At 44.3% G+C, this 27120-nt stretch overlaps 1 protein-coding gene and 1 pseudogene across 10 annotated transcripts in view; one reads left to right on the forward strand and one right to left on the reverse strand.

Annotated features, from left to right (window-relative positions):
• The window catches only part of LOC147117789 (solute carrier family 12 member 7-like), a 257428-nt gene that overhangs the window by 133945 nt on the left and 96363 nt on the right, over nt 1-27120 (forward strand). For all 10 annotated transcript variants that reach the window (XM_085989073.1, XM_085989066.1, XM_085989072.1 and 7 more), the window contains exon 2: nt 25764-25858. In XM_085989073.1, coding sequence (XP_085845199.1) covers nt 25764-25858 — 95 coding nt within the window. The remainder of the gene's footprint in view (nt 1-25763; nt 25859-27120) is intronic.
• LOC147117791 (adenosine 5'-monophosphoramidase HINT1 pseudogene) lies at nt 17589-18680 on the reverse strand (annotated as a pseudogene).

Raw genomic sequence — 27120 nt, forward strand, 5'->3', positions numbered from 1 at the left:
TGCAGTCTACAGCTTTCTTCCTCACTGTCAACCACAGTCAATTTTTGTAGCATCTACAAACTTCTTAATCATGCCCCCTACATTGAAGTCTAAATCATTGGTATATACAGTACCACAAAAAACAAGGGACTTAGTACTGAGCCCTGTGGAACCCCACTGGAAACAGCCTTCCAGTCACAAACACCTGTCGACCATTACCCTTTGCTTCCTGCCACTGAGCCAGTTTTGGATCCAACTTGCCACTTTCCCGTGGATCCTATGGGCTTTTACTTTTCTAACCAGTCTGCCATGTGGGACCTTGTCAAAAGCCTTGCTAAAATCCATGTAGACTACATTCATCGACCCTCTGTTACCTCCTCAAAAAATTCAATCAAATTGTTCCTTGATTTATCCGTGCTTTTCTAAATTACAAACTCATGTTCACTGGATTATTAGTCTAGGAGTTTGGATTACTAGTTCAATAACGTAACCACTACACTACTGTACTCCCTAATGGAGAAATGTATACATGATAAATAGAACCAGCACGGACTAAGCTTTGTCTTTTTTTAATGTAATACAGTACCATTATTGCAGGACAATTCAAGAGGTTTGCTTTAACGCAGGCTGGCATTCAGCATTTCTTTGACGTGTGTAATGACTGTGCCTACACAAACAGACACACGATCTTTTTATAAACCCCCAAACAACAAAGGTGCCATTATTAAATACTTTAAATTCTATTGTCTCATTCATGGTTTATACGTTCCCTCCCTTCCCCCACCGATGTCATCGTAGCCATGCTTTGGGGGTTATATCTTGAACTTGGTCCATAATGCAATGAAAGAACTTGTGAAAAGACACGGAAGATACAAGGTGTTGATTCAGGATCCTGAGCTTTAGAAGGATGAGTTATTGGCAAGGACTCCACCAACTGTCAGAATTAAGATTATATTTAAAGCACGTAATTGGTTGGTGCCTGCAAATGAGAGTCGTACAGCAGTAATGCTGTCAACAGGAGTTTATCGACTTAGATTGTCTGACATTTGGATCACTGTAAATCCAACGTCTGCATACTGAAGATGGTGCTTGTGTCAGCAATTGGCTACCTTCAGACTAAAAGGGACTTAAACCCATGTCGCAATGAAAGAAGAAAGCAAAAACTTTCATTTATATAGCGCCTTTCATGAGCTCAGGACATCCCAAAGTGTAGGGTTAAAGGCCATGGGGTAATTGGGGGAGGTTGTGTATAGGATAAGACTTGTACTGTCAGGTTACATAGGAACACAGGAACAGGAGCAGGCCATTCAGCCCTTTGAGCCTGTTCCGCCATTCAATTAGACCATGGCTGATCTGTATCTTAACTCCATTTACCCGCCTTAGTTCTGTGACCCTTAATACCCTTGCCTAACAAAAATCTATCAATCTCAGTTTTGAAATTTTCAATTGAGCCCCAGCATCAACAGCTTTTTGGGGGAGAGAGTTCCAGATTTCCACTACCCTTTGTAGGAAGAAGTGCTTCCTGATTTCACGCCTGAATGGACTATCTCTAGTTTTAAGGTTATGCCCCCGTCCATCAGAGGAAATGGTTTCTATCGACCCTATCAAATCCTTTAATCATCTTAAACACCTCAGTCAGATCACCCCTTAATCTTCTATATTCAAGGGAATACATGCCTAGTCTATGCAACCTGTCCTCATAATTTAACCCGTTTCAGGCCCGGTATCATTCTTGTGAATCTGCGCTGCACCCCCTTCAAGGCCAATATATCCTCCGAGGTGCCCAGAACTGAATGGAGTACTCCAGATACGGTGGTTTTCTTCCTCGACCAGTGGCCAGAGAACCCTCCAGCTGGACCATCCAGTTCACATGGGGACGATGGCTGGCCCCATTTACATTGAGGAACTCTGAGGGTTCAGTAGTAGACAGCTCTGGAGGGAGTACACTGACTGAATAACGGACTGGAGGAGCCAGAGCAGGGAGGACGGAACAGACCTGGGTGGACAGGACTTTGAGCGGAGTGCGGCACAGTTCTGAAAATCCCAGCCTCACCCCCAGCAGATCCCATCGGTGCCCTTGGGCAGAAAGTATGCAGGGGAAGTGAGAGGGGATCTAATGTGCATGGGGACAGCGGGTGCCCATGGGACTATGGCCACATCCCCAGCACCCATCTGCTCCATGCAGCAGGCTTCCTAGGGAGGGGGTTGCCCATGGCCCTCCGACCCCCATGGACCCCATGCAGTGCTCACTCAGCCCCCTGTGTAATGGGGCCGGTCTTGATTTTTTGTAAATAAACATTGCTGTAGTCTTCAGGGCTCCAGACTGCTTCTCTGGTTTGGCATGGTGGTTTAAGGAGGGTCTTTAAGGAGGGTCTTAAAGGAGGAGAGCGAGACGGAGAGGTTTAGGGAGTGAATTCCAGAGTTTAGGGCCCGAATGGCTGAAGGCACGGCCACCAATGGTGGCCGCAAAGGTAATCAGTGATGCGCAAGAAGCCAGAATTGGAGGAGTGCAGAAATCTTGTAGGGCTGGGAGGAGGTTACAGAGATTGGGAAGGGCGAGTCTATGGAGGGATTTGAAAACAAGGATGAGTTACTGGACTGGAAGCCTCAGCTGCAGGTCAGCAAGCACAGGGGCGATGGGCGAATGGGACTTGGTGTGAGTTAGGGCATGGGCAGCAGAGTTTTAGATGAGCTGAAGTTTATGGGGAATGGAAGATGGGAGGCCGGCCTGGAGAGCATTGCAATTGTCAAGGTGACCAATCTTTTATGGATGAGCAATTGAACGTTTTCCAGATATTTAAGTGCCCCACAGACCCATCTGGTTTTGGACTGGAGTGGGGAGCATGGCGGGTGGGGAGTAGAATAGCTCTGAGATGCAATAACCAGGATTTTGACTGGGAGGGAGAAGGTAAAAACAAGTTTACATAGGCAGTGTCCATTGTAAATGTGGACACAAGAATTCCTATTGGAAAAATTGTGCACACACACACAAGCTTTTTAATGTACTGTATGGAAGTTTGGATGAACTGCCCACCAATATAAGATATGTTGATAGGGTGAGATAAAGAGCAGTGGGAGGAGGCTTGTGTGGCGCATAAACCCTGGCATAGATCTGTTGGGCCGAATACCTGTTTCTGTGCTGTTCATACTGTGTAATAAGTAGAGAAGCTTCACCATAAGGAGGGAGAAACTGAAGGCTGCCACGTGGTTCTGTAAATGAAGGGCTAAATATTTATAAAATCTTTCAGGAAGATGTGATATTAGATCTTGTGGTAGTAGATCTGAAGTCATTCTTGTCATGTAATACTGTGCTCACTGAACCAGTCACATTTCTCCAGAGACAGCATCAATTCCTGGATAAACTGCCTTTACTTTGTAGTTTGATATAGACCGATATCCCCGATGTTTTATTGCCGTGTAGTCTATTATGATGTTTATTTGACTGAGGTGAGATTGTGCCATTTGAGGACGATCCCACACTACTCGAGGGTTGTGCTTCAATGGGCTGAGTGGCCGACCTTGTCCTTGATTTTCTTGTAGTTTTCCACACTCCTCCCAAGTGTTTATTTTAAATCTGTCCTTGGTGTTGGACTCGATGCTGTGCGATAATTGTGTGGATTTTTTTTTTTCCATTTCTCATTTTGTTTATTGGCAAGGGTGTCGGCTTCAATTTTCTTTTCAAACTGAGGCCTCCCCAGGATGCGCACCACCTGCGACCAAGCGAATGGACAAAACCCCGTGGGGATGAGATGCTTTTCTAAGCTCAATGTTGTTTTTGATTTATCGTGCACTATAGGCCCCATGTGTATTCTGCCTTTTCCTAACTCATTTAAAAAAAAACTTAAAAATATTCATTTACTGGATGTTGGCATTGCTGGCCAGGCCAGCATTTATTGCCTATCCCTAATTGCCCTTTGTTGAGGTGGTGATGAGCAGCTTTCTTGAACCACTGCAGTCCATGTGGTGAAGGTGCTCCCACAGTGCTGTTTGGGAGTCCTAGGATTTTGACCCTGGCCCAATGAAGGAACGGCGATATAGTCCCAAGTCAGTATGGTGTGTGACTTGGAGGGGAACTTGGAGGTGGTGGTGTTCCCATGCGCCTGCTGCCCTTGTCCTTCGAGGTGGTAGAGGTCGCGGGTTTGGGAGGTGCTCATGTTCCATACTCACTGGCGAGAAAGAAAGACTTGGATTTAGAAAATGCTTTTATGACCTCAGGACATCCCAAAGCTCTTTAGAACCGATGAGTTACTTTTTGAAAGGAAGTTGTCGTTGTAGTGTCCGTGTGTTGATAAAGACACTGAAGACAGGAGTTGGTTCATAGGTGTTTACTAAGCAAAGTCTGGGGGGGTTCTAACGGATATACAGGCTTATATAGCCCGAGTGGCAATTACCGGCATTACAGCACACCTGGGGCTCTTAAAGGCACATACACTACAATTCCTCCCCTTTTAGCTAACCAGTACATCATATTTTAAGTAATTATTAATTACATGTTATAAGCAAAATAATATACACATTGCTGTAGTTATTATTAATTATAAGTCAGTCTCTCAGGAGGCTTGCTGACTCGGTCCGGATAACTCCTCGGGGGTGTAGTAGTTTCTGGTGGTGTCGTAGGTTCTTCTGGCAAGGCTGATTCGGCTTGAATGCCAGTGTCGGGTTCATCGGGTTCCAGTATCACCGGATCGGAGGTAGATATGGGTATCTCTACTTCATCGTTCGATGTATAGAGTTGTGGTGTAGGTTGTCCCTTTTCGGATGACTTTATGATTTGGTCAGCATGGCGCCTTATTATGCTTTCTCCGATGTCCACGGTATACATCAGTGGTCCTAGTCGTGTGCAGATAGTTCCAGGCTGCCATTTCTCGGTACGGTAGTCCCGGGCCAAAACTTGTTGACCTATCTGGAAGGTTCTAGTTGGCCTTTCATTCATGCCTTGAAACTGCCGGTTCTCCACGTCCCTTCTGATGTTGGGCTTGACCAAATCCAGCCGGCATCTTAGGTTTCTATTGAAGAACATCATGGCGGGAGTTTGGTTGGTAACCATATGTGTTGCATTCCTGTATGCGAATAAGAAGTTATCCACCTTGTGCTGAAGTTTTATGTCTTCATTACCCATGGCCTTTATGGCCTTCTTGAAGGTCTGGACAAACCTTTCAGCCAATCCATTGGTGGCGGGATGGTATGGGGCGGACGTGTAGTGTTTAACCCCATTGTTTTTTTAAGAACTTTCTGAATTCTTCGGACACAAATTGCGGTCCATTATCAGAACATATCTGTTCCGGCAGCCCATTCCTGGCAAATATGGTCCTTAATACTGTGATGGTTTTTTCCGTGGTGGTGGAGGACATCTTTATTACCTCCGGCCACTTGGAGTGTGCATCAACCGCGATTAAGAACATTGAGTCCATAAATGGACCAGCAAAGTCGATGTGCACCCTTTTCCAGGGAGATGAGGGCCACTCCCATGGATGTAGAGGGGCTTGTGGTGGGGCGTTTTGGACCTTCTGGCATCCTAGGCAGCTCTTGGTCATTTCTTCGATGTCTCCATCGATACCTGGCCACCATACAAACGCCCTAGCTAGGTTCTTCATTTTCACTCCACCCAGATGCCCCTCGTGAAGCTCCTTTAGCACTTTATCCTGGAGTTTGGGTGGAATTACCACTCTGGATCCACACATCAAGGTTCCTCGGCACGCTGACAGCTGTTCTCTTCTTTGCGAGAATGCTGGCAACAGTGGTTCGCCATGTGCTGGCCATCCCTTCGCTGTTAAATCGTAGACCCGTGAGAGTCGGGTCATTTCTCGTCTCCCTTTCAATGGCAGAATTTGTTACTGGTAGACATTCCACTATGGTAGAGTGGAACATCTCTACTGGGTCTACGGTAGGTGCCTCTTCTACCGTTGGCAACGGTAGGTGCGATAAACCGCCAGCATTCCCATGCTGTTTTGACCCTTTGTATTCTATGTTGTATTGGTGTGCCCCTAGAAAAAGGGACCACCTCTGTAGCCTTTGCGCTGTCATAATGGGAACACCTTTTTTAGGGTTGAATATGGAGATGAGGGGTTGATGGTCAGTCAATAAGGTAAATTTTTGTCCGTGTAGGTAATGGTTGAATTTCTTCACTCCCCATACCAGGCGGAGCGCTTCCCTGTCGATTTGGGCATAGTTACGCTCAGCTGAGTTTAATGAGCGTGACGCAAAAGCTATCGGCCGTTCTGAGCCATCAGGGAATTTATGGGATAATACTGTTCCTATGCCGTAAGGGGATGCATCGCACGCCAGTCTGATTGGCAGTGATGGGTTGTAATGAGCCAAAACTTCTTCGGATGTGATTAAGTCTTTGCATTTATGGAAGGCACGTTTACAGTCTTCGTTCCATTTCCAAATCACTCCTGTTTGTAGAAGTTCATTAAGAGGGTGTAGAAGAGTTGATAAGTTCGGTAAAAATTTATGATAGTAATTTATTAATCCCAGGAACGACCTTAATTGTGAAACATTTTCAGGTGCTGGGGCTTTTATGACCGCTTCAATTTTTTCAGGTGACTTATGCAACCCTTCATTATTAATTATGTGGCCACAATATGATATCTGATTTTGGAAAAATTCGCACTTGGGGCGATTTGCTCGTAGGCCCCGTTCTTTCAGCCTAGTGAGCACCTGCTCCAAATTGGCAAGGTGCTCGTTGTCATTTTCTCCTGTTACAAGGATGTCGTCTAAGTAGCATTGAGTCCCCGGAATCCCTTGCAGGACTTGCTCCATAGCTCTTTGCCAGATAGCTGGAGCTGATGCTACTCCAAAAACCAGTCGATTGTACTGGTACAGGCCTTTGTGTGTGTTTATCGTGAGATACTTTTTAGAGGCCTCCTCAACCTCCATCTGTAGATATGCCTGTGCCAAGTCAATTTTGGTGAAACGTTTCCCTCCGGATAGTGAGGCGAAAATATCTTCGATCCTCGGAAGAGGATACTGTACTGTGTGAAGGACTGGGTTTACAGTCACCTTGAAGTCTCCACAGATGTGAATTTTTCTCTGTTCTGCAGATTTATCATTATTCAATGCTTTCTTCATGACTGGAATGATGGGTGTTGCCCACTCGCTCCAATCTATTTTGGATAATACGCCTGCTTTTTCCAAATTCTCCAGCTCTGCCTCGACTGCTGGACGTATTGCGTATGGCACCGGTCTTGCCTTAAAAAATTTGGGAATTGCTGCATCTTCCACTTTTATTGAGGTGGTGATGCCTTTCAAAGTTCCTAGTTTCTCTTGAAACACTTCTTTGGCGTTGGCCAAGATGTCTTTTAATCGTTCAGGTATGATGTCGTCATTTTTTTTCTTACTGGTCACCGTCAGTGCCTGAATGGATTGCCAGTCTAAACGTATCTTTCTGATCCATTCACGTCCCAACAACGGTGGACCACCATCTTGTAGAATGTATAAATACAACTTTTGTATTTCTTTGCCGTTGTATACAACAGGCACCCTTATTTTTCCTTTGGGGTATACTTTCTGCCCCGTATATGTTTTTAAGATAATGGATGTGTCTTTTAGAGGTATATGTGAAAATAGCCTCTCGTAATCCCGTCGATTTATTACAGTTAGAGCTGATCATGTATCTAGCTCCATTTTAACTGGGGACCCTGCTATCGTGAGGGTAACCCAAATGGTTTGGTAATCATCTTTGGCAAGTACATTATGTAATTTGAGACAGCTTAGTCTCTTGTTTTCGAAGTCGCTATCGCTCTTCTGGTCTTTGGAGCTACTGTCCGTCATCATTTGTACCTTCCTGTACTTTATTGATTTTTTTTTTCTGTCTGTGGATTTATTTTGTCCAGATCGGCATACCCGTGCAATGTGTCCAATCTTTCCGCATTGCCTGCATGCTTTGTCCTTGAACCAGCAGTCCCTCTGGTTATGGGTGGATCTGCCGCAGCGATAACATCTTTCGAAACCCTGTGTCATTTCATGGGTGCCGAAGTCCTGTGTCTTTTGTTGTATCTCTGCAGCTCCTCTTGCTGCTGCTTCGTATGATACAGCCATACTGAAAGCTTTGTCCAATGTTAAATCTTTTTCAGAAAGCAGCCTTTTTTGTGTTCCTTCACTTAGGAGACCGCAAACGAATTTGTCTCGAAGATAATCTGATAGTCCTGCCCCGAATTGGCAGTACTTTGATAGCTTTCTTAATTCGGTTAGGTAATCAGCGTTACTTTCATTCTTGTGTTGATTTCTCTTGAAGAACTTGAATCGTTCCGCTATCAGCAGCGGTGTTGGGTTTAAGTGCTCCTGCAGGGTATCAACAATTTCTTTAAAATTCTTGTCCTTTGGTTTGGCTGGAGTGATTAAATTTCGTAACAGCCTGTATGCCTTTGCGCCCATTAAGTTCAGAAGTACTGAAGCTTTTTTTTCATCTTCTATTCCATTTGCAGTGCAATATAACTCTACTCTTTCCACGTATGTGGTCCGATCCTCTCTTTCGCTATCAAAAGCATCAATGTTGCCAGACTTAGGCATTTCAGAAAAGATATGGCGCTTCCCGCGCTTTTCTTTCCTTTCTGCAGCAAAGATATGGCGCTTTCCCGCCACTGCTGCCGATGACAACGCTGTTTACTGCGGTTTCTGTTTTTTTTTTTTAAATTTACTGTTGGAGACTCGTTCCCGCCGGAGTTTCTCTCCAGGTCTGAACGCTGACCTGCTTGCCGCGCCGGCCGTCACTCGAGTGCTCCCTCCCAGTCCGTTATTGCTTGCCTCCGATTTCGCTGCCTGTCTCAGCTGTAGAGCCAGCCGCTGGAGCCCCAGCCTGATGCCCAGGAAGGATTAGCGCAGTACCTGCCACCGGCTTGGCCAGCTGGTGAAACCACAGCTTCTCTCACTTCCTTGAGTCTTCTGGACGCCCGAGGAATCGATGTCCTTGAGGTGCTGCCGAATTGCAGGTAAGTCCATTTCCACTTCGTCGCCACTGTAGTGTCCGTGTGTTGATAAAGACACTGAAGACAGGAGTTGGTTCATAGGTGTTTACTAAGCAAAGTCTGGGGGTGGTTCTAACGGATATACACAATATACAGGCTTATATAGCCCGAGTGGCAATTACCGGCATTACAGCACACCTGGGGCTCTTAAAGGCACATACACTACAGTTGTTGTAATGTAGGAAATGTGGCAACCAATTTGCACACAATAAGCTCTCTCAAACAATAATGTGATGATGACCGGATAATCTGTTTTTAGTGATTACATAGTATCCACAGCACAGAAACAGGCCATTTGCCACTGTTTATGCTCCACACAAGCCTCCTCCCACCCTTCTTCATCTAATCCCATCAACATATCCCTCTATTCCCTTTTCCCTCATGTGTTTATCTAGCTTCCCCTTAAATGCATCTTTGCGAGTTGTCTCAACTACTCCTTGTGGTAGCAAGTTCCACATTTTAACCACTCTCTGGGTAAAGAAGTTTCACCTGAATTCCCTATTCGATTTTTAGTGATGATCTTGTATTTATCGCCCCTAATTCTAGTCTCCCCTGCAAATGGAAACATCTTCTCTACGTCTACCTTATCAAACGCTGAACAAATATTTTGTATCAGTCTTTACAGTAGAGGACACTAAAAATATCCCAACACTGGACAAACAGGGGGCTATAGGGGGGAGGAGCTAAACACGATTAAAATCACTAAGGAGGTGGTACTCAGTAAGATAATGGGACTAAAGGTGGATAAATCCCCTGGACCTGATGGCTTACATCCTAGGGTCTTGAGAGAAGTAGCGGTAGGGATTGTGGATGCATTGGTGGTAATTTTCCAAAACTCCCTGGATTCGGGAAAGGTCCCAGCAGATTGGAAAACTGCTAATGTAACGCCCTTATTTAAAAAGGGAGGCAGACAAAAGGCTGGAAACTATAGACCAGTTAGCCTAACACCTGTGGTTGGTAAAATGTTGGAGTCCATTATTAAGGAAGCAGTAACAGGACATTTGGATAAGCATAATTTAATCGGACAGAGTCAGCATGGTTTTACGAAGGAAGTCATGTTTGACAAATTTGCTCGAATTCTTTGAGGACGTAACAAACAGGGTGGATAAAGGGGAACCAGTGGATGTGGTGTATTTGGACTTCCAAAAGGCATTTGACAAGGTGCCACACAAGATTACTGCACAAGATAAAAAATCATGGGATTGGGGGCAATATACTGGCATGGGTGGAAGATTGGCTATCTAACAGAAAACAGAGTGTTGGGATAAATGGTTAATTCTCGGGTTGGCAATCAGTAACTAGTGGTGTTCCGCAGGGGTCACTGCTGGGACCCCAACTCTTTACAATCTATATTAACGATTTGGAGGTAGGGACCGAGTGCAACGTATCCAAGTTTGCCGACGATACAAAGATGGGAGGGAAAGCAGTGAGTGAGGAGGACATAAAAAACCTGCAAAAGGACATAGACAGGCTGTGAGTGGGCAAAAATTTTGCAGATGGAATATAATGTTGGAAAGTGTGAGGTTATGTACTTTGGCAGAAGAAATCAAAGCGCAAGTTATTATCTAAATGGAGAGAAACTGCAAAGTACTACAGTACAAAGGGATCTGGGGGTCCTGGTGCATGAAACACAGAAGGTTAGTATGCAGGTGATCAGGAAGGCCAATGGAATCTTGGCTTTTATTGCAAGGGGGATGGAGTATAAAAGCAGGGAAGTCTTGCTGCAGTTATACAGGGTACTGGTGAGGCCACACCTGGAATACTGCGTACAGTTTTGGTTTCTGTATTTAAGAAAAGATATACTTGCTCTCGCGGCAGTTCAGAGAAGGTTCACTTGGTTGATTCCAGAGATGAGGGGGTTGACGTATGAGGAAAGGTTGAGTAGGTTGGGCCTCTACTCAGTGGAATTCAGAAGAATGAGAGGCAATCTTATCGAAACATATAAGCTTGTGAGTAGGCTTGATCGGGTGGATGCGGTGAGGATGTTTCCACTGATGGGTGAGACTAGAACTAGGGGGCATAATCTAAGAATAAGGGGCTGCCCTTTCAAAACTGAGATGAGGAGAAACTTCTTCACTGAGGGTAGTAAATCTATGGAATTTGCTATCCCAGAGAGCTGTGGAAGCTGCGACATTAAATACATTTAAAAAGAAGATAAGACAGTTTCCTAGCTGATAAGGGAATAAGGGGTTACGGGGAGAGGGCAGGGAAGTGGACGTGAGTCTAAGTTCGGATCAGCCATGATCCTATTGAATGGCGGAGCAGGCCCGAGGGGCCGTATGGCGTACTCCTGCTCCTACTTCTTATGTAAACCCTTTCATAATCTCTATCGGGTCACCTCTCAGTCTTCTCTTTACACAAAAGAGCCCCGGCCTGTTCAGTCTTTCCTGATAGGTTATTCATAGTTTTGGTATCATTTTTGGTTGAGTGACAAATATTGACCAGGAGAAGTCTCCTCTTCTTCGAATAGTACCGTGCCATGAGATTTTTTTTTTAACCTCTACCCAAGAATGCAGACGGGGCCTCAGTTTTACGTCTCATCTGAAAGATGGCACCTGTGACAGTACAGCACTCCTTCAGTACTACACTGGAGTGTCGGCCTGGATTTTGTGCTCAAGTCTCGAAGGTGACTTGAAACCATGACTTTCAGACTCCAAGGTGATAATGCTACTGACTGAGCCACAGCTGACACCAGAGCAAGGTACCTGGCTCCAGATCCTTGCAACAACATGACCAAAGTCAGGAGCTTGGTGCAGGAGAATGGCAGGTGCCAAGCCATGTTCCACTGCTCCTTATTGTGGCATGCTACCATTTTAGTGCTGCTGGGTTTTTATTATGCGACGTCCATCTGTTTTGTGTGTGTCCTTTTAATTTGGACATTAACTAAAAGCGATGTTGCAAGGAACTTTAATAAATCTTTTAAGCCGCTGCATTCGAGCATTCTTTAGACCCCACTAATCATTTAATGAGTAAATGCACCATACTGGTCTAGGGAGATAACTGGTTTGACCTGCAAGTTGGCCTCGGGTTATCTGCTCTTGTACTAGGCGTCCTCTAATTCTTCCTCTTTTGCTAGCACATGGCTTGCCTTTCCCTTTTGTTATGCATTGTGTGTTCTCCTCCCACCTGTGGTGGCGCTGTCATAGGAGATAAATGGTTGGGTATTCTCTCGGTTAAGTTTAGCTCTCTTTGTTCGGAACTTTCCAGAACTTCCTTTCCTTACAATAAAGCACTTCATGTTTGAATCTCTGAGTTCTGAGTCCTAAATTGTGTCTAGGTAGAAAGGTACCGACACAACACCTTTCTACTGAACTGGAGAGACTGTGGTCCCGTCAAGAATTCTCAGAGCAGAAACTACCTGTAGTTGAAGACCGAAGATTGATGCTCTGTTTGTGGGTTTGAGTGCACTTGCATGGAGCTTGGCCTTTCACGACTTCACGGATGAGAGCTGGCAGTATAACTGATCTTGTCATGTCAAAAGTGTTCTAATTACTTTCAGCAAAATGCAGTTGGCAGTATTTTTTAAATGGCTATTTTCAGCTCATATTACATTATAATTATTTGCTTCCTGAAAATCTGCATAAAGGTACCATATAAATGCAAATAGTTGTTGTTAAAAATGTTCCTCATCTTTGACATTTTAAGAACAAATGAGCCTGTGTTTATATAGTTCCTTTCACATTCTCAGGCCATCCCAAAGTGCTTTAAAGCTAACCGCACTCCTTTGGTGCTGCATTGATGTACCATCCTAGATGATATGCTCAAGTCCTGGACAAGAGTTGCACCCACGACCCCCTGACTCGAGGAGGTGAGAGTGCAACCTTCTGCTTGATCGGCACCCAATCCGCTGGCTTAAAAATCGACTCCCTCCACCACTAGCACACCGTGGCTGCAGTGTCCTGTCTACAGGATTCACAGAAATTCACAGAAACCCCACAGTGCAGATAGAGGCCATTTCGGCCCCACCCGATCCCCGTAATCCCTACCCCAACACATATCCCAGTAACCCCACGTATTTAATCCCCCTAGCACTAAGGGTCAATTTTTATCATAGCCAATCAACCTAACCTGCACATCTTTGGACTGTGGGAGGAAACCGGAGCACCCGGAGGAAACCCACGCAAACACAGGGAGAATGTGTGTGGAGTTTGCACAGTCACCCGAGGCCGGATTCGAACCCGGGTCCCTGGCGCTGTGAGGCAACAGTGCTAACCACTATGCCACCGTGCTGCCACTATGCCATCGGGATGCACTGCAGCAACTTGCCACGGCTTCTTCGACAGCACCTCAAACCCGCGATCTCCAGCACCTGGAAGACACAAGGGAAGCAGGTGCATGGGAACGCCGCCACCTTCAAGTAGCTCCTCAACACGCACACCATCCTGACTTGGACATATATTGCCATTCCTTTGTTGCTGGAATTCCCACCTAACAACGTTGTTGGAGCACCTTCACCACATAGACTGCAGCAGTTCAAGAAGAAGGCCCACCACCATCTTTTCAAGTGCAGCTCGGGATGGGCTATAAATGACGACCTTGCCAGCAATGTCCGCATCCAGAGAATAAAAAAAATACCGACAGTTTTAGCTTCATGAATGCAGTGCATTCAATAACTGGGTCTCGGGTCTATGTCATGTGTCTCTTTTTATTACTCTCCATCAGAAATGGATGTTGAGTTATTTTATGTAGAAGTCTACCAATTGGGCAGAATTGCCTGTGATTTTAATGTCTTCTGAATTCACTGACACTTATTCAATGCAGTGCCTTTTTCTCAATAAGGGTGTGTTCACATTTCCAGTTGAGCATCTCTGCATACTGCTGCTAGATTTGATGTGTAAATTTTGGAATTGGGGCCTGACCTGAAAGGCAAGTGGATCGTCTCTCGTGTGCGTCCCCCACTCCCTTCGCTCCACCATTGGTAGCTGCAGCTTCAGCCATCTCGGGCCTAAGCTCTGGAATTCCCTCCTTAAACCTCACTGTCTCACTACCTCTCTCTCCCTCTTTAAGGCCCTCCTTGAAACCAACTCTTCGACCCAGCTGTCCTAATACTCCTCCTTTGGTACGGTGTCTTTGTTTTGTCTGATTACGCTCCTGTGAAGCGCCTTGGGATGTTTTACTACATTAAAGGTGCTATATAAATGCAGGTTGTTGGTGCGAAACTCCTTGGATGTTAGCTCCAGTGTGGTGTCCAACCAGGATTAAAAAGTGCCCGGGGGTCCCTGGGACCTTCTGGAGACTTGCGAAAACCTATTGTCTGCCCTTTAAGCATTCCAAGTTTAGCCTTGTTGAGGGAGGAGCTCTGCGCAAACATGTCACCATACGCAAATCACTGCAAACAGTAGGGCGCTCTCCTACCCGAAGGATTGACGGTGCTGTCCTGCAGATTAAACCAGATACTGCTTGACTGGAACTCCTCGGTACTGGTACTGGTCTGAGACCAGTATCTGCAGTATAAATAAAGCATGATAGCATTCCACTCTTGTTGCTTATCTGTCTCTGAAGTCTTGCATCTCTACTTGTATTTGTCATGAGTCTTTTACTAGCAAATTTAAAAGGAAACCGAATGACTCAGAGTCAGGTGCCATGTTGTTTATCAGAGTTTTGGCAGCATCATTCCCTTTGGCACAGAGATAAATATGTAAATTGCGTACAAATTTTAACGTTGAAGCATTTCCATTTATTACAAAAAGCAATCTTTTATCTCCATTATTGATGGGTACAGGGACTTTGGCCCAGAGTTTCTGCTAGTTTGCGCCGGTTTTACCAGAACAATTCATCTGAAATCGGCCAAACTAGCATAAGATTGTGGAATTTAAGTTATGTTGAGCGTAAATCGAGGTTCTGCGATCTTTAACGCTGGTTTAAAAAAATATTGTGCTTGAAGACGGCCCCACTCTCATAACTGGCCGTGCCCCCAATTGAAGCAATGAGCATGGCGAGTTTCCATCTGATTACGACTGTTCGAGGAGGCTCTTCAAATTAAGCTATTTTTTTTTTTAGACGCGCAGGCCTAAAATGTGACGCATTGGATTTTCACGCTCTGTGCAGTCTGTTTCTTTTGCTTCTATTACAAAGTTTGTAATTTACTTAATCAGTATATCATTGAAATGTATAAAATTATTAAGGCTGGACAGGGTAGATGCTGAGAGGCTGTTTCGCCTGGCTGGAGAGTCTGTAACTAGGTGTTATAGCGGGGATGGGCAATTATTTGGGCTGGGGGGCCACTTAAGTTGTGGTGAGCTGTTGCAGGCCGCGCACTAATGTTGCCATTAAGCTGCATAGCGGTCTGGAGGTCCCGCCGTGACATGGAGGTCCTGCACAGCCCATTCAGCGAATGGGAAAACTGCATGCACGGAAATTTGAAAGGAAGGGGCAGCGCACCCAAAAAAAATTAGCAGGAAAATTGCTGTACACACAAAATGAATTGTTAACAACAGCAACCATTAAAATTTGTTATGGCATTTATTGTTAAGAACCCTTCATGGATAGAGAACTGGCTGGCAGACATAGAAACATAGAAGATAGGAGCAGGAGTAGGTCATTCGGCCCCTCGAGCCTGCTCCGCCATTCAATGAGATCATGGCTGATCATCCAATTTCAGGACCCTGTCCCTGCCTTCTCCCCATATCCCTTGATCCCTTAGCCTTAAGAAATATATCCAACTCCTTCTTGAATATATTTAATGAATTGGCCTCCACCGCCTTCTGTGGTAGAGAATTCCACAGTTTCACCACTCTCTGGGTGAAGAAATTCCTCCTCATCTCTGTCCTAAATGGCTTACTCCTTATCCTTAGACTGTGACCCCTGGTTCTGGACTCCCCGGCCATCGGGAACATCCTTCCTGCACCCAGTCTGTCCAGTCCTGTTAGGATTTTATAAGTTTCAATGAGATCCCCTCTCATTCTTCTAAACTCCAGCGAGTATAAGCCCAATCGACCCAATCTCTCCTCATATGTCATTCCTGCCATCCCAGGTATCAGTCTGGTAAATCTTCGCTGAACTCCTTCCTCAGATAAGGTGACCAAAACTGCACACAATACTCAAGGTGTGGTCTCACCAAGGCCCTGTACAACTGCAGTAAGACATCCTTGTTCTTATACTCGAACCCTCTCGTTATGAAGGCCAACATACCATGCTTACCTTCAGCAACTGGTGCACAAGGAAACCCAGGTCTCGTTGCACTTCCCCTTCTCCCAATCTATTGTCGTTCAGATAATAATCTGCCTTCCTGTTTTTGCCACCAAAGTGGATAACCTCGCATTTATCCACATTACTGCATCTGCCATGCTTCTGCTCACTCACCCAACCTGTCCAAACCATACTGGAGTTTCTCGGCATCCTCCTCACAGCACACACGTCCACCTAGCTTTGTGTTGTCTGCAAACTTGGAGATATTACATCTAGTTCCCTCGTCGTGTGTGTGTCCGTGTCCCTAGGACCGATACCTGCGGTACCCCACTGGTCACTGCCAGCCACTCGGACAAAGTGTCGAGGAGACAAAGAGTTGGAATAAACGGGTCTTGTCCTCAGTCTAAGGATAAGGGGTATGCCATTTAGGACTGAGATGAGGAGGAATTTCTTCACCCACAGTAGTGAACCTGTGGAATTCTCTACCACAGAAGGCAGTTGAGGCCAACTTATATTAAATATATTCAAGGAGTTAGATATATTTCCTAAGGCTAAAGGGATATGGGGAGAAAGCAGGGACAGGGTACTGAATTTGGATGATCAGCCATGATCTCATTAAATGGCGGAACAGGCTCGAGGGGCCGAATGGCCTACTCCTGCTCCCAGTTTCTATGTTTCCTTAAAAATAGCAACACTTAAGTTTTGGGTAAACCTGTATCATGTTAATCTTAGCCATTGATATTATTATGCCAGTCTGGCGGAGACCACATAGGGACAGTAACACAATTCACTATGTTTAGCCAATGTTGTTATCGCTCCATGTTATGTACGGAACTTGGTTGGGTTATCGGGGCAGGGTCCCTTTAAGAGTCGTCGATTGTGTGATGACATCATAGCCCTGCGACGAGGCCGAGTCCCTCAGTCCATGCGGAGAGTTAATAAAGCTAACATGCGTTTTTCTTTGCTGCTACGAAAGTCTCGCAGTCTGTTGATTTCCAGCGACTCCTACACCAGTATAAATAATCAGTGTTTAATTAATAAATTTGAGATAATTAAAATGATAATTAGTAAACACATCAGTTTTGCGTTAATTAGTTAGGTGGTATCATCCATCAGTCACCCCATCACTCGGGCCTGGGCTTTTGGGGGGTGGGGGGGGGTGGGTGGGCAGGAGGGGAAGACAGGCCTGTGCCCACCCCGCTGCTGCACTCCGAGTCTAGGGGCCATGTTGCCATTGGCAAAAGATCCTCCCCTGATCCATGACTTCCGCCCTCCTCGGCCGCCGGTCTCCGTATCTCCGCCTCCCGTCTCTAAGGTTCATTGCTATGTTGATTCCCCTGCTTTTTTTTTTCCTTATTAACTGAATTTATTTTGTAAGCTTACAGCAATGGATACATTGAAGGAAAACAGTAATGGTGTTTTGGGATTGGCGCACCATTATTCTGCACGCAACATATTCTTTATTTAAGGGACTGCATTAAGCGTTCCAAAGATCAAGTAACGTTCAAGTAGCAGTTAACCTGGCGGTCAAAGCATTTGTCGTCCACCACATACGTGGAGGTGAACGTGATAGACAGACTATCCACCGTCTGGGCCTTTGTTCAGAATGAGCCTGTAGCCATTTGTTAAGCCCAACTTCGCTGTACATTTTTTTTTAAACCAACGATCATCAGGTGACCCAGAAGCGCTGCACCGGAATCTACTGCTTTGGACGATGGGCTTTTTGGGATGCGTTGAAGCTTGTGGTTCAGTATCATTAAAAGCGATACACTTATTGTCTTCGTCCAGGTGCTCGCACGGGATTTGTTTGCGAATGATTTTACCAAAAATGATGTCATTGCGCCTTGGCAGTCTCCGCAGCTACGGTTTGGGTTAGGTTGCGCTTTTCCCGCAAACCCGGCTCTAAACAACAGCGGCCACTCCCCTGCTGCCTCGGAGACTATGATGTCACATGGGGCGGGAGTCAGGTGGGGCGGACATTTGAAGCTCGAAGCTAGGCCTTGACGGACCAGACTTTAGCCCGCCACTGGGTTATAGTCTCAGGATAAGGGGTCAGCCTTATGACTGAGTTGAAGAGAATTTTTTTCAGAGTCAGAGGGTTGTGAATCTTTGGAATTCTCTAAACCCAGAGGGCTGTGGGTGCTCAGTCAGTGAGCTTTTTCAAGACTAAGATTGATAGATTTTTTTTTTGACACTAAGGGAATCGAGGGATAAGGGGATAGGGTAGGAAAGTGGAATTGAGGTAGAAGATCAGTCATGATCTTACTAAATGGCAGCGTAGGCTCGAGAGGCCATATGGCCTACTCTTCCTATTTCTTATGTTCGGTATAGTTTTTTTGAAGTCCCTTTCAGTATTTTAAAATCGGGTACTCACAGGTGGTGGACTAGTTAAAAATGCTTTTTTTTGTGATAAACCCATTTTCAGCTGTATTAATAAAACTGCACCAGGTTACCACTCTTAAATACGTCAATTAATATTTTTTAATGCAACGGGAAAAAATAAACCGTTGCGTTCTGCGACGTTGCCCGATTGTACTGGTTTATGGAAGATTTTACGTTTGTAATTTTGCTAATGAGTTTGGGTGGAAACTTGAAACATAACTTCATTTCGTGAAAACCAGCACAATTTGCACCAAGATTGCTGATTACACCCGAAGTGGAAACTGTGACCAACTTTATACCCCATTGTTTCCAATTTTTAAAAAATCTCTCTCTCTGCCATAATCTCGCTGTTGTTGCCCTTTCTCTCAACCCAATTCCCTGGATGTTATTGCAAATACCAGTAAGCCACTATATCCAGCAAACCTGATGACCTTTGATTTTCTGGCTGTTTAAGGTGTTGCAAAGGACATAGAAAACTGCATTATTTTTACACAAATTGAATTGGCAGAACCAAAACATGATTTCTGCATTTGTGGAGAAGGTGCAAAAAAGATTTACAAGGATAATACCAGAACTGAGAGGTTATAACTATCTGGAAAGCCTGAACAGGCTGGGGCTCTTTTTTCTTTAGAAATGAGAAGGCTGACCTGTTGGAGGTCTTAAAAATTATGACGGGTTTGATAGGGTAGATGTAGAGATGATGTTTCCACTTATGGGGGAGTCCAAAACTAGAGGTCATAAATACAAGATAGTCACTAAAAAATCCAATAAGGAATAAAGAAAACTTCTTTACCCAGTGGTGAGAATGTGAAGCTTGCTACCGCATGGAGTAGTTGGGGCGAATCGCGTAGATGCATTTAAGGGCAAGGTAGATATGTACACAAGGTGAGAAAGGAACAGAAGGCTGTGCTGCTAGGGTTAGATGAAGATGTAAATTCTATGATGTATCAAAGGTGATTAATGCGTGAAAAGCACTTTTTCCACACAAAGGGTGGTGGAAATCTGGAATTCTCTCTCTCCCTAAAAGACTGGATACTGGGTCAATTGGAGCTTTCAAGACTGAAATAGATTTTTGTTAGGCATGTGCATCAAGAGATATGGAGCAAAAGCAGGTAAATAGAGTTGGAGTACAGATAAGCCATGAACTAATAGAACGGGTTGAGGGGCTGAATGGCCTCCTGTTCCTGACGGATGGGTCTTGCAAAATGATAGTACTCTAGTACGAATGACCTGATGTCCACTTAGCCAACGGCAGGTGCAACCCCTTTTCTTGTTGTGGGTATTTGCCCTAGAACAACCCTCCTTCAGTGGCCTGTTAAATGCAGTAAACCGGTTTAGTATCTGTATGCTTGCACTGTGATACAGAATGGCAAGCATCATGACCCAACCAGTCAGTCCCTGGACTGACCCAGCATAAAAGTTGCTGGTCCGCCCATTGAAGATGGGTTCAGAGGGCAACTGTGCCTGATGACATAACTGCTCATTCCCTGAGCCCAGTTCCGACAGACCTCCAAGGAGAACCACAAAGCACGGTATAAATACAGGACAGCAGCACACTGATGTCATTTTCCAGAGACGACAACACAAAAAGTCATTGTTCACTAAAGGCTCTTTTATAATGACCAGCCTACTTAGGAAGTCCAGTGTCTACAGTTTTTTTTTACTCTGAACATGATGACATAGCTATGACAGACACTACCATTATTAGAAAGCAATATTGTTCATGATGATTAAAAATAATTTGTGTGCTGAATTGGCCCTTTTTGAACAGCTTTTCCACCCTCAAAGTACTGATCAAATTTAGAAATAGAGGTATAAATTAGTCTTGGGCTGTAGTGCAAAATGGGTAACAGCAAATCGGCAGCCAGTTTTGCACTCTACTCGATTGTCTTTTCCTGAAAACGAGCGGCCAATTTGCCATTTTGCATTACAGCCCAAGACTAATGAGCAAACAGATTAAAATGAAGTAAAAGCAGAAAATGCTGGAAACACTCAGGTCAGGCAGTCTCTGTGGAGAGAGAAAGAGTTAACATTTCAGGTTGATGACCTTTCATTAGGACATCGACCTGAAACATTGTTGTCATACCTTCTGAGCATTTCCAGCATTTTCTGTTTTTATTTCTGATTTCCAGAAAAATGAAGGTTTGTTTGTGGCTGTTTTGAAAAGACGAAATTGGGATTCATGGCGAAGTCTACAACACCGAAACGGGCCATTTGGCCCAACTGGTCTATGCTAGTGTTTATGCTCCACACGAGCCTCCTCCCACTCTAATACTTCATCTAACCCTGTCAACATATCCTTCTATTCCTGTCTCCCTCTTGTACTTACCTAGCTTCCCCTTAAATGCATCACACTTACAGAAAGTATGAGTGGTACCACTGATGATCAATAGCCAACAAGCACTTGCATTTATATCGCACCTTTTTAATGTGGTAAAATGTCCCTAGGCGTTTCACAGGAGCATTATCAAACAACATTTGACACAGTCACATAAGGGAATATTAGGACAGAAAGCTTGGTCAAAGAGGTAGGCTTTAAGGAGCATCTTAAAGGAGGAAAGCGAGGCGGAGAGGTTTAAGGGAAGGAATTCCAGAGCTAAGGGCCTAGGCAGCTGAAAGTGCGGCTGTCAATGGTGGAGCGATTAAAATCGGGGATGCGCCAGAGGCCAGAATTGGAGGAGCGCAGAGATCTCAGAAGGTTGTAGGGCTGGAGAAGGTTAAGAGATAGGGAGGGGCGGGGCCCTGGAGAGATTTGAAAACCAGGATGAGAACTTTAAAATTGAGGCATTGCCAGACCGGGAGCCAATGTAGGTCAGCGAGAAATGGGCCTTGCCTCCAGCTGACCCGGCGGTCCGTTGAATTAGAAATCCACCCGAAACACAGTCAACAGAACCCTTAAATCTTGGCTGAGCTCCTGGAATGCCTTTGTTTGTGAGCTGTGGGTTTGATTTTCTTTATGAACAGAGAAATAAATGTTTTTGCAAGGAAAGTGTCCAATAGAGTTTTGCAAGATCGTCCCAAAGCGCTTTACAGCTAATGACGCACTTTTAAAGTATAGTCAGTATTGTAATGATTATAGGAGAGGGAGAGTTTGTATTGTGGTGTCTCAATAATTCCATTCTCAAATTTCAGTTATTTTAAGTAGGTGATACTTCGAAATACTGCTAGACCCGGAGAGGATACTTAACACCTACTTCTTTATATACATGGCGTGGTCAAAGCGAATAGCATTGATGCAGTTAAGGACAACCTAGATAAGTACATGAGGGAGAAAGGAATAGAAGGATATACTGACCAGGTTAACATTTGTGGGGAAGAAAAAGAAATGGCAAAAAGAGGGAGGGAGAGGAGAAAGGTTGGGGAAAAAACTAACCACCTCCAAGTTCCGTTCCAAGTTATACACCATCCAAACTTATTGTCGTTCCTTCGTTGGTACTGGGTCAGTATCCTGCAATTCCCTACCTCTTCCCATTGTGGGAGCACTATCTGCAATGGACTGCAGTGGTTCAAGGGGAAGGCTCACCACCACGTACTCATGGCAACTAGGGATGGGCAATAAATTCTGTCCTTGCCAGCGTCACCCACATCCTGAAAACAAATTTTCAAAAAAAGTTGGGGTGCGGGGTGGGCAGGAGGAGAGAAGATGATAGCAGAAACATTTACAGGTGGGATGAAAGAAAGTGGGCCATCCAGAATGGCAGATTGAAGAAGCGTTCATTCTTGAGAGAGCTGACTGCTCTCATCATGGCAACTACACTGGGAGAAAGTGAAATCGGGAACCCCAGCAGAGGCCCTCGGGCTCAGTTGCCCGCCCTCGAACATTTCCCTTTAGAAAGGTGTAATGAAATAGTCCAACGTTCTCTGCCTTGGCCAGCCTACAAAGTCATCTGACTCCGAGTGCAGAGGGGACAAAGGCCTGCAAACAGGAACCTTACCTACTAGTTTCAGATGGTTGAGCTTTGACTGCCAGTTTGTTAAAAGAGCCCTCTGGGCTCTACTTTTTTAGCTAAAACACTAATGCTGAAATAAGCTTTAATATTATAATAGTTATTCAGAGTATTATTGCAACCTCAACTCTGAGCACAAAATAATCCAATAATGAACTCGGAGCAACCTCTTTACCCAGAGAGTGGTGAGAATGTGGAACTCACTACCACAATGAGTAGTTGAGGCAAATAGCATAGATGCATTTAAGGAGAAGCTGGATAAGTACATGGAGAAAGGAATAGAAGGATATGCTGATTGGGTTAGATGAAGTAGGGTTGGAGGAGGTTCATGTGGAGCATAAACACCAGCACAGGCCAGTTGGGCCGAATGGCCTGTTACTGTGCTGTAAGAATGTATGTACATAATTCTATTTAGACTTGGAAAAATAGTTTTTTTTTTTTGCATGTTCTGCCTTTCCCTTCCCCATTTTCCTCCTTCAGTTTTTATTTTTAATTCATTCTTTCCTTACTAAATTCTTTATTCTTTAAAACAACTGTCTTAATATTTGTTCATGGGATGTGGGCAAGGCTGGTGAGGAGGCGATGGCTGACCACCTCATTGAACCACTGCAGTCCTTGTGGTAAAGGTACTTCCACGATGGTGTTGGGATTCCAAAATATTGATGCAACTGTGAAAATAGAATGGCAATTATGCATCCAATTCATGCTGGTATGTGAGTTGGACAAGAACTTGGAAGTGATGGTATTCCCACATTGCCCTTGGCTACAAATCATCTCCAAGAGCTACTGACTCCAAGTGTTCGCCGTGGCTCAGTAGGTAGCACACTTGCCTCGGAGTGAGAAGATTGTGGGTTCAAGTCCCACTCCAGAGACTTGAGTACCTACTCCAGTGTGATAACTGAAGGAGTGCTGCACTGTCGAGGGTGCCGTCTTTCAGATGAGATATTAAGCCCTCGGGTGGTTTGCACCCTCAGGTGGAAGTAAAAGATCCACGACACTATTCGAAGATGAACGGGAGTTCTCCCTGGTGTTTGGGACAATATTTATCCCTCAATCAATACCTAAAACAGATTATTTAACTATATAATTGCAAATGCCTTCTTTCTTTACTTTCCCAGTCAATCAAAGTCCAGACTAATTTGATTCAGCAGCACCCAATTCCATTTTATTTATAATTTGTGACTTTTTTGGAGATAAGATTTTGGAAAATAATAGTGATTTAATTCTGCAGTTTTGTACTGTGGACTTGTGGCTATTAGAAGCTGGATCAAGACTACCCAAAGTCCTTTCACTTTAGACTTTCTTATTCTATCAGTCCGTCCTGGATTCAAACCAAGGGCCTTAAGGTGAAAGTACAATGTGCCAACCCATTGCATTAAACTGAATTCCTTTCACTGCAGACTCTGTTGTCATTTTTATTTATAGCTTGTCCCATTTTCACAGTACTATAGTTTCTTTGAAAATTATTTTAGTCAGCCCATTATAATTTAACTCTTTTTTAAAATTCATGCCATGCTTTTTATGCGGCCACTGTTTGGTACCATTTTGGAAACGCAATGTTGTCTTCTACTTTGCCCGGTGAGCTCATTTTCCTACTGGGGAAAGAAAGGGAAGAAGGTTACTGCTGTGTTGTAGGATGAGAGAAGGGAATCCAATTATGGGTGCTCAGCAGTTGAATGGAGTCACCTGCAAGGCCATTTAGTTAGGGTTGGTAGGGGTAAGAAACTTTGTTTTTGAGCTAAATTTAACGGTGAAAATCTGTAGTGCTCTAATTTAAAAGAGTGAGACTCGGGTTGTTCAGAAAAAGAACTTTCATTTATATAGTGCCTTTCACATCTTTGGGCATCCCAAAACAGTTCACACCCAATTAATTACTTTTGAAGTGTAGTCACTTATGTTGGCAAATGTGGCAGCCATTTTGTACACCACAAGGTCCCACACACAGCAGTGAGATCAATGAAAGAAATAAAGAACTTGTATTTATATAGCAGCTTTCATGACCTCCGGATGTCCCAAAGCGCTTCACAGCCAACAAAGTACTATTAAAGTGTAGGGAAATGCAGGAGCCAAATTGCACACCAAGATCCAACAAATGGCAATGAGATAAATGGCCAATTAAACTGTGGTGTTGGTTGAGGGATAAAATTTGGCCAGGACAGCTCCTCTGCTCCTCTTCAAATAGTGCCATAGGGAAGATGGGACCTCTGTTCAATGTCTCATCCAGAAGATGGGACCTTCAGTGCAGCACTGAGGCCAAGATTATGTGCTCAAGTGCTAGAATGGGACTTAAGCCCACAGCCATCTGACTCTTGAGAGGGTACAACCTTTGAGCTAAATTGGAACACTGTTGTGTTTTAATACTTCCAAGCTCTGTGCCAAAACTGGATAGATTGGAACTCTACCAGACACAGACCCGTATTTTTGAATGAGCTGTCGGGAATTTATTTGACATGTAAACTTGACACCATTTTTTTTTTAATTGAGCCTTTTTTCCCCCCACCTACTTTTTATGTTTTAGAATGTGGAGCTGCTAATTAAGGGTTTCAGTGAACTTTCATCAATGCAAAATAAAAGCTGGCAGAACTCGAGCTACAATTACAGCCCAGTCACCGCTTTATTCTGCTCTTTCCCAATGGGAAATGGCAAAAGGTGGTAACCATAGTGACAACAAATTGGAGGACAATTCCTCTCCAGCGATATTTGGACATTGAGAAAAGCGAGTGCATCATGCAGGGAATGTGTGAACCGTAGGATCTGTTTGCATGCTAACATTGGATAATGTACGATAAATGTGTTTTTTATACATGTATTTGACAAAGAGAAATGGAAAGTAAGGATCATCGGTGTCAACAGCAGATCTGCTCTCCCTCTCTCCAGCTCGATATAATCCGGCAAAATGAGCTGTCATCTTCCTCTGGGGAGGTATTGGCTGAAGCCTAACCAAATGCTCCATTTCACAGTGAGGCCCTGTCGTGTTTAATGGGCTATAGTAATGAGTTGAGTATGATACGTTTGAGTACTTGCTTCTCGGTAGTCACCGTGAATTGCTCATAAACGCACTTCAGAAGATAATGGGAAACGTGGAATTGTATTAAAAGAGCTGTACACCTTCTAAGGCAGCTTGTTTATGGGAGGGTTGCTAGTCATACAATTTAACTGTGCGCAGCCTGCCAAATAAAAATTGTAATTTTAAAGAAAATATATAAAATAATTTCAAGTCAATTAGCTCTGCAATAATTAGCAATAATTAGTAATAATACACTAACAATGATCTATTCATCAGGATCCATGCACCATTATCAACATAGTTAAACTCTTTTTATTGCCTCAAACACTGATGGATTTATTTTATTTAAACTAGGAGATGGCATTCCCAAAGAAAGCAGTCCTTTTATCAACAACACCGACATCGACAAAGGAATCCTGTATGAAGGGAAAAACCTGGCGCTTTTTGAGGTAAATTGTCTCGTTTTGTTGCATACTACTTAATGTACAACAACAACTTGTATTTATGTAGCACCTTTTAATGGTAAAACTTCTCAAGGCGCTTCACAGGAGCATAATCGGACAAACACGTGACAGCGAGTCACATGAGATATTGAGACAGGTGGCAAAGATGTAGGTTTTAAGGATTGACTTAAAGAAGGAGAGCGCGGTAGAGAGGCGGAGAGGTTTAGGGAGGGGAATTCCAGAGCTTAGGGCCCAAGCAGCTGAAGAGACAGCCACCAATGGCGGAGCAATGAAAATCGATGATACACAAGTGTCCAAAATTGGAGGAGCACAGAGGGTTGAGGAGGTAACAGAGATTGGGAGGGGCAAGGCCATAGAGAGAGGGATTCGAAAACAAGGATGAGAATTATAAAAGTTGAGGCATTGCTTGACCAAGAGGCAATGTAAGTCAGCCAGCCAGTGTTGGGTGAACGGGTGCAAGTTAGGATACGGGCAGCAGAGTTTTGTACTGTAAAAAGAGAGGAATAAATGCAAATGTTAGAAAATAACAAAAAAATACTGGAACACATAGGTCAATCTAAATCTAAGAGAACGATGGGTTCATGTTTTGTTGGAACAATGGAGTTTGTGATAGAATTTGAAACTGCTGCACAAACGTTGCAGATCGGTTGCCTGTTATGGAAACGCCTGATTTTTCATTTCCATAGTGGGCAGCCAATCCACAGTGCCACTTTTATACCCAGGTGATGAGTTGAAAATCTAGCCCTTGGATTCAGACCTGATTTAAAAAAAAAAAAAATTTCTCTGGATGAGTGCGTCGTTTGCAAGGCCAGCATTTATTACCCTGAGAAGAAGGTGGTGGTGGTGGTCCTACCCATCAATCATTGCACCCTCAGTCCTGCAGAAGGACGACATTCGCTGCTACAGGTTCCAGATGGAATCCTGCCAAAAATGCAAATGAACATTCATTCCTAAAGATTCAGCTGCCAAAGCATGGCCGGATTGTGAGCTCCCTTGATGACTCATTTGTTAAGTGCAGTGTCCAGTGTTGAGCTCGGCCATACAAGAAGGTCCTACATACAATGCCTGATTGGTGCTGAATTATATGATCTTGGCCAGTCCAGGTGGTAATTGGCCTCCAGTAACCCAAGGGGAGCAACCAAATAAGTAGGATTTCTGCATGTGATTGTTATCCACTCCTCCTACTGGGAAGTGCCAGTGTGGATGTTGGAAGGACAGTTAATGGCAGCTGTTGACTTAACTCCCCT

This window comes from Somniosus microcephalus, chromosome 5 (genome assembly GCF_052327205.1).
Source record: "Somniosus microcephalus isolate GS21.2 chromosome 5, FLI_Smic_1.0, whole genome shotgun sequence".
Lineage (NCBI taxonomy): Eukaryota > Metazoa > Chordata > Chondrichthyes > Squaliformes > Somniosidae > Somniosus > Somniosus microcephalus.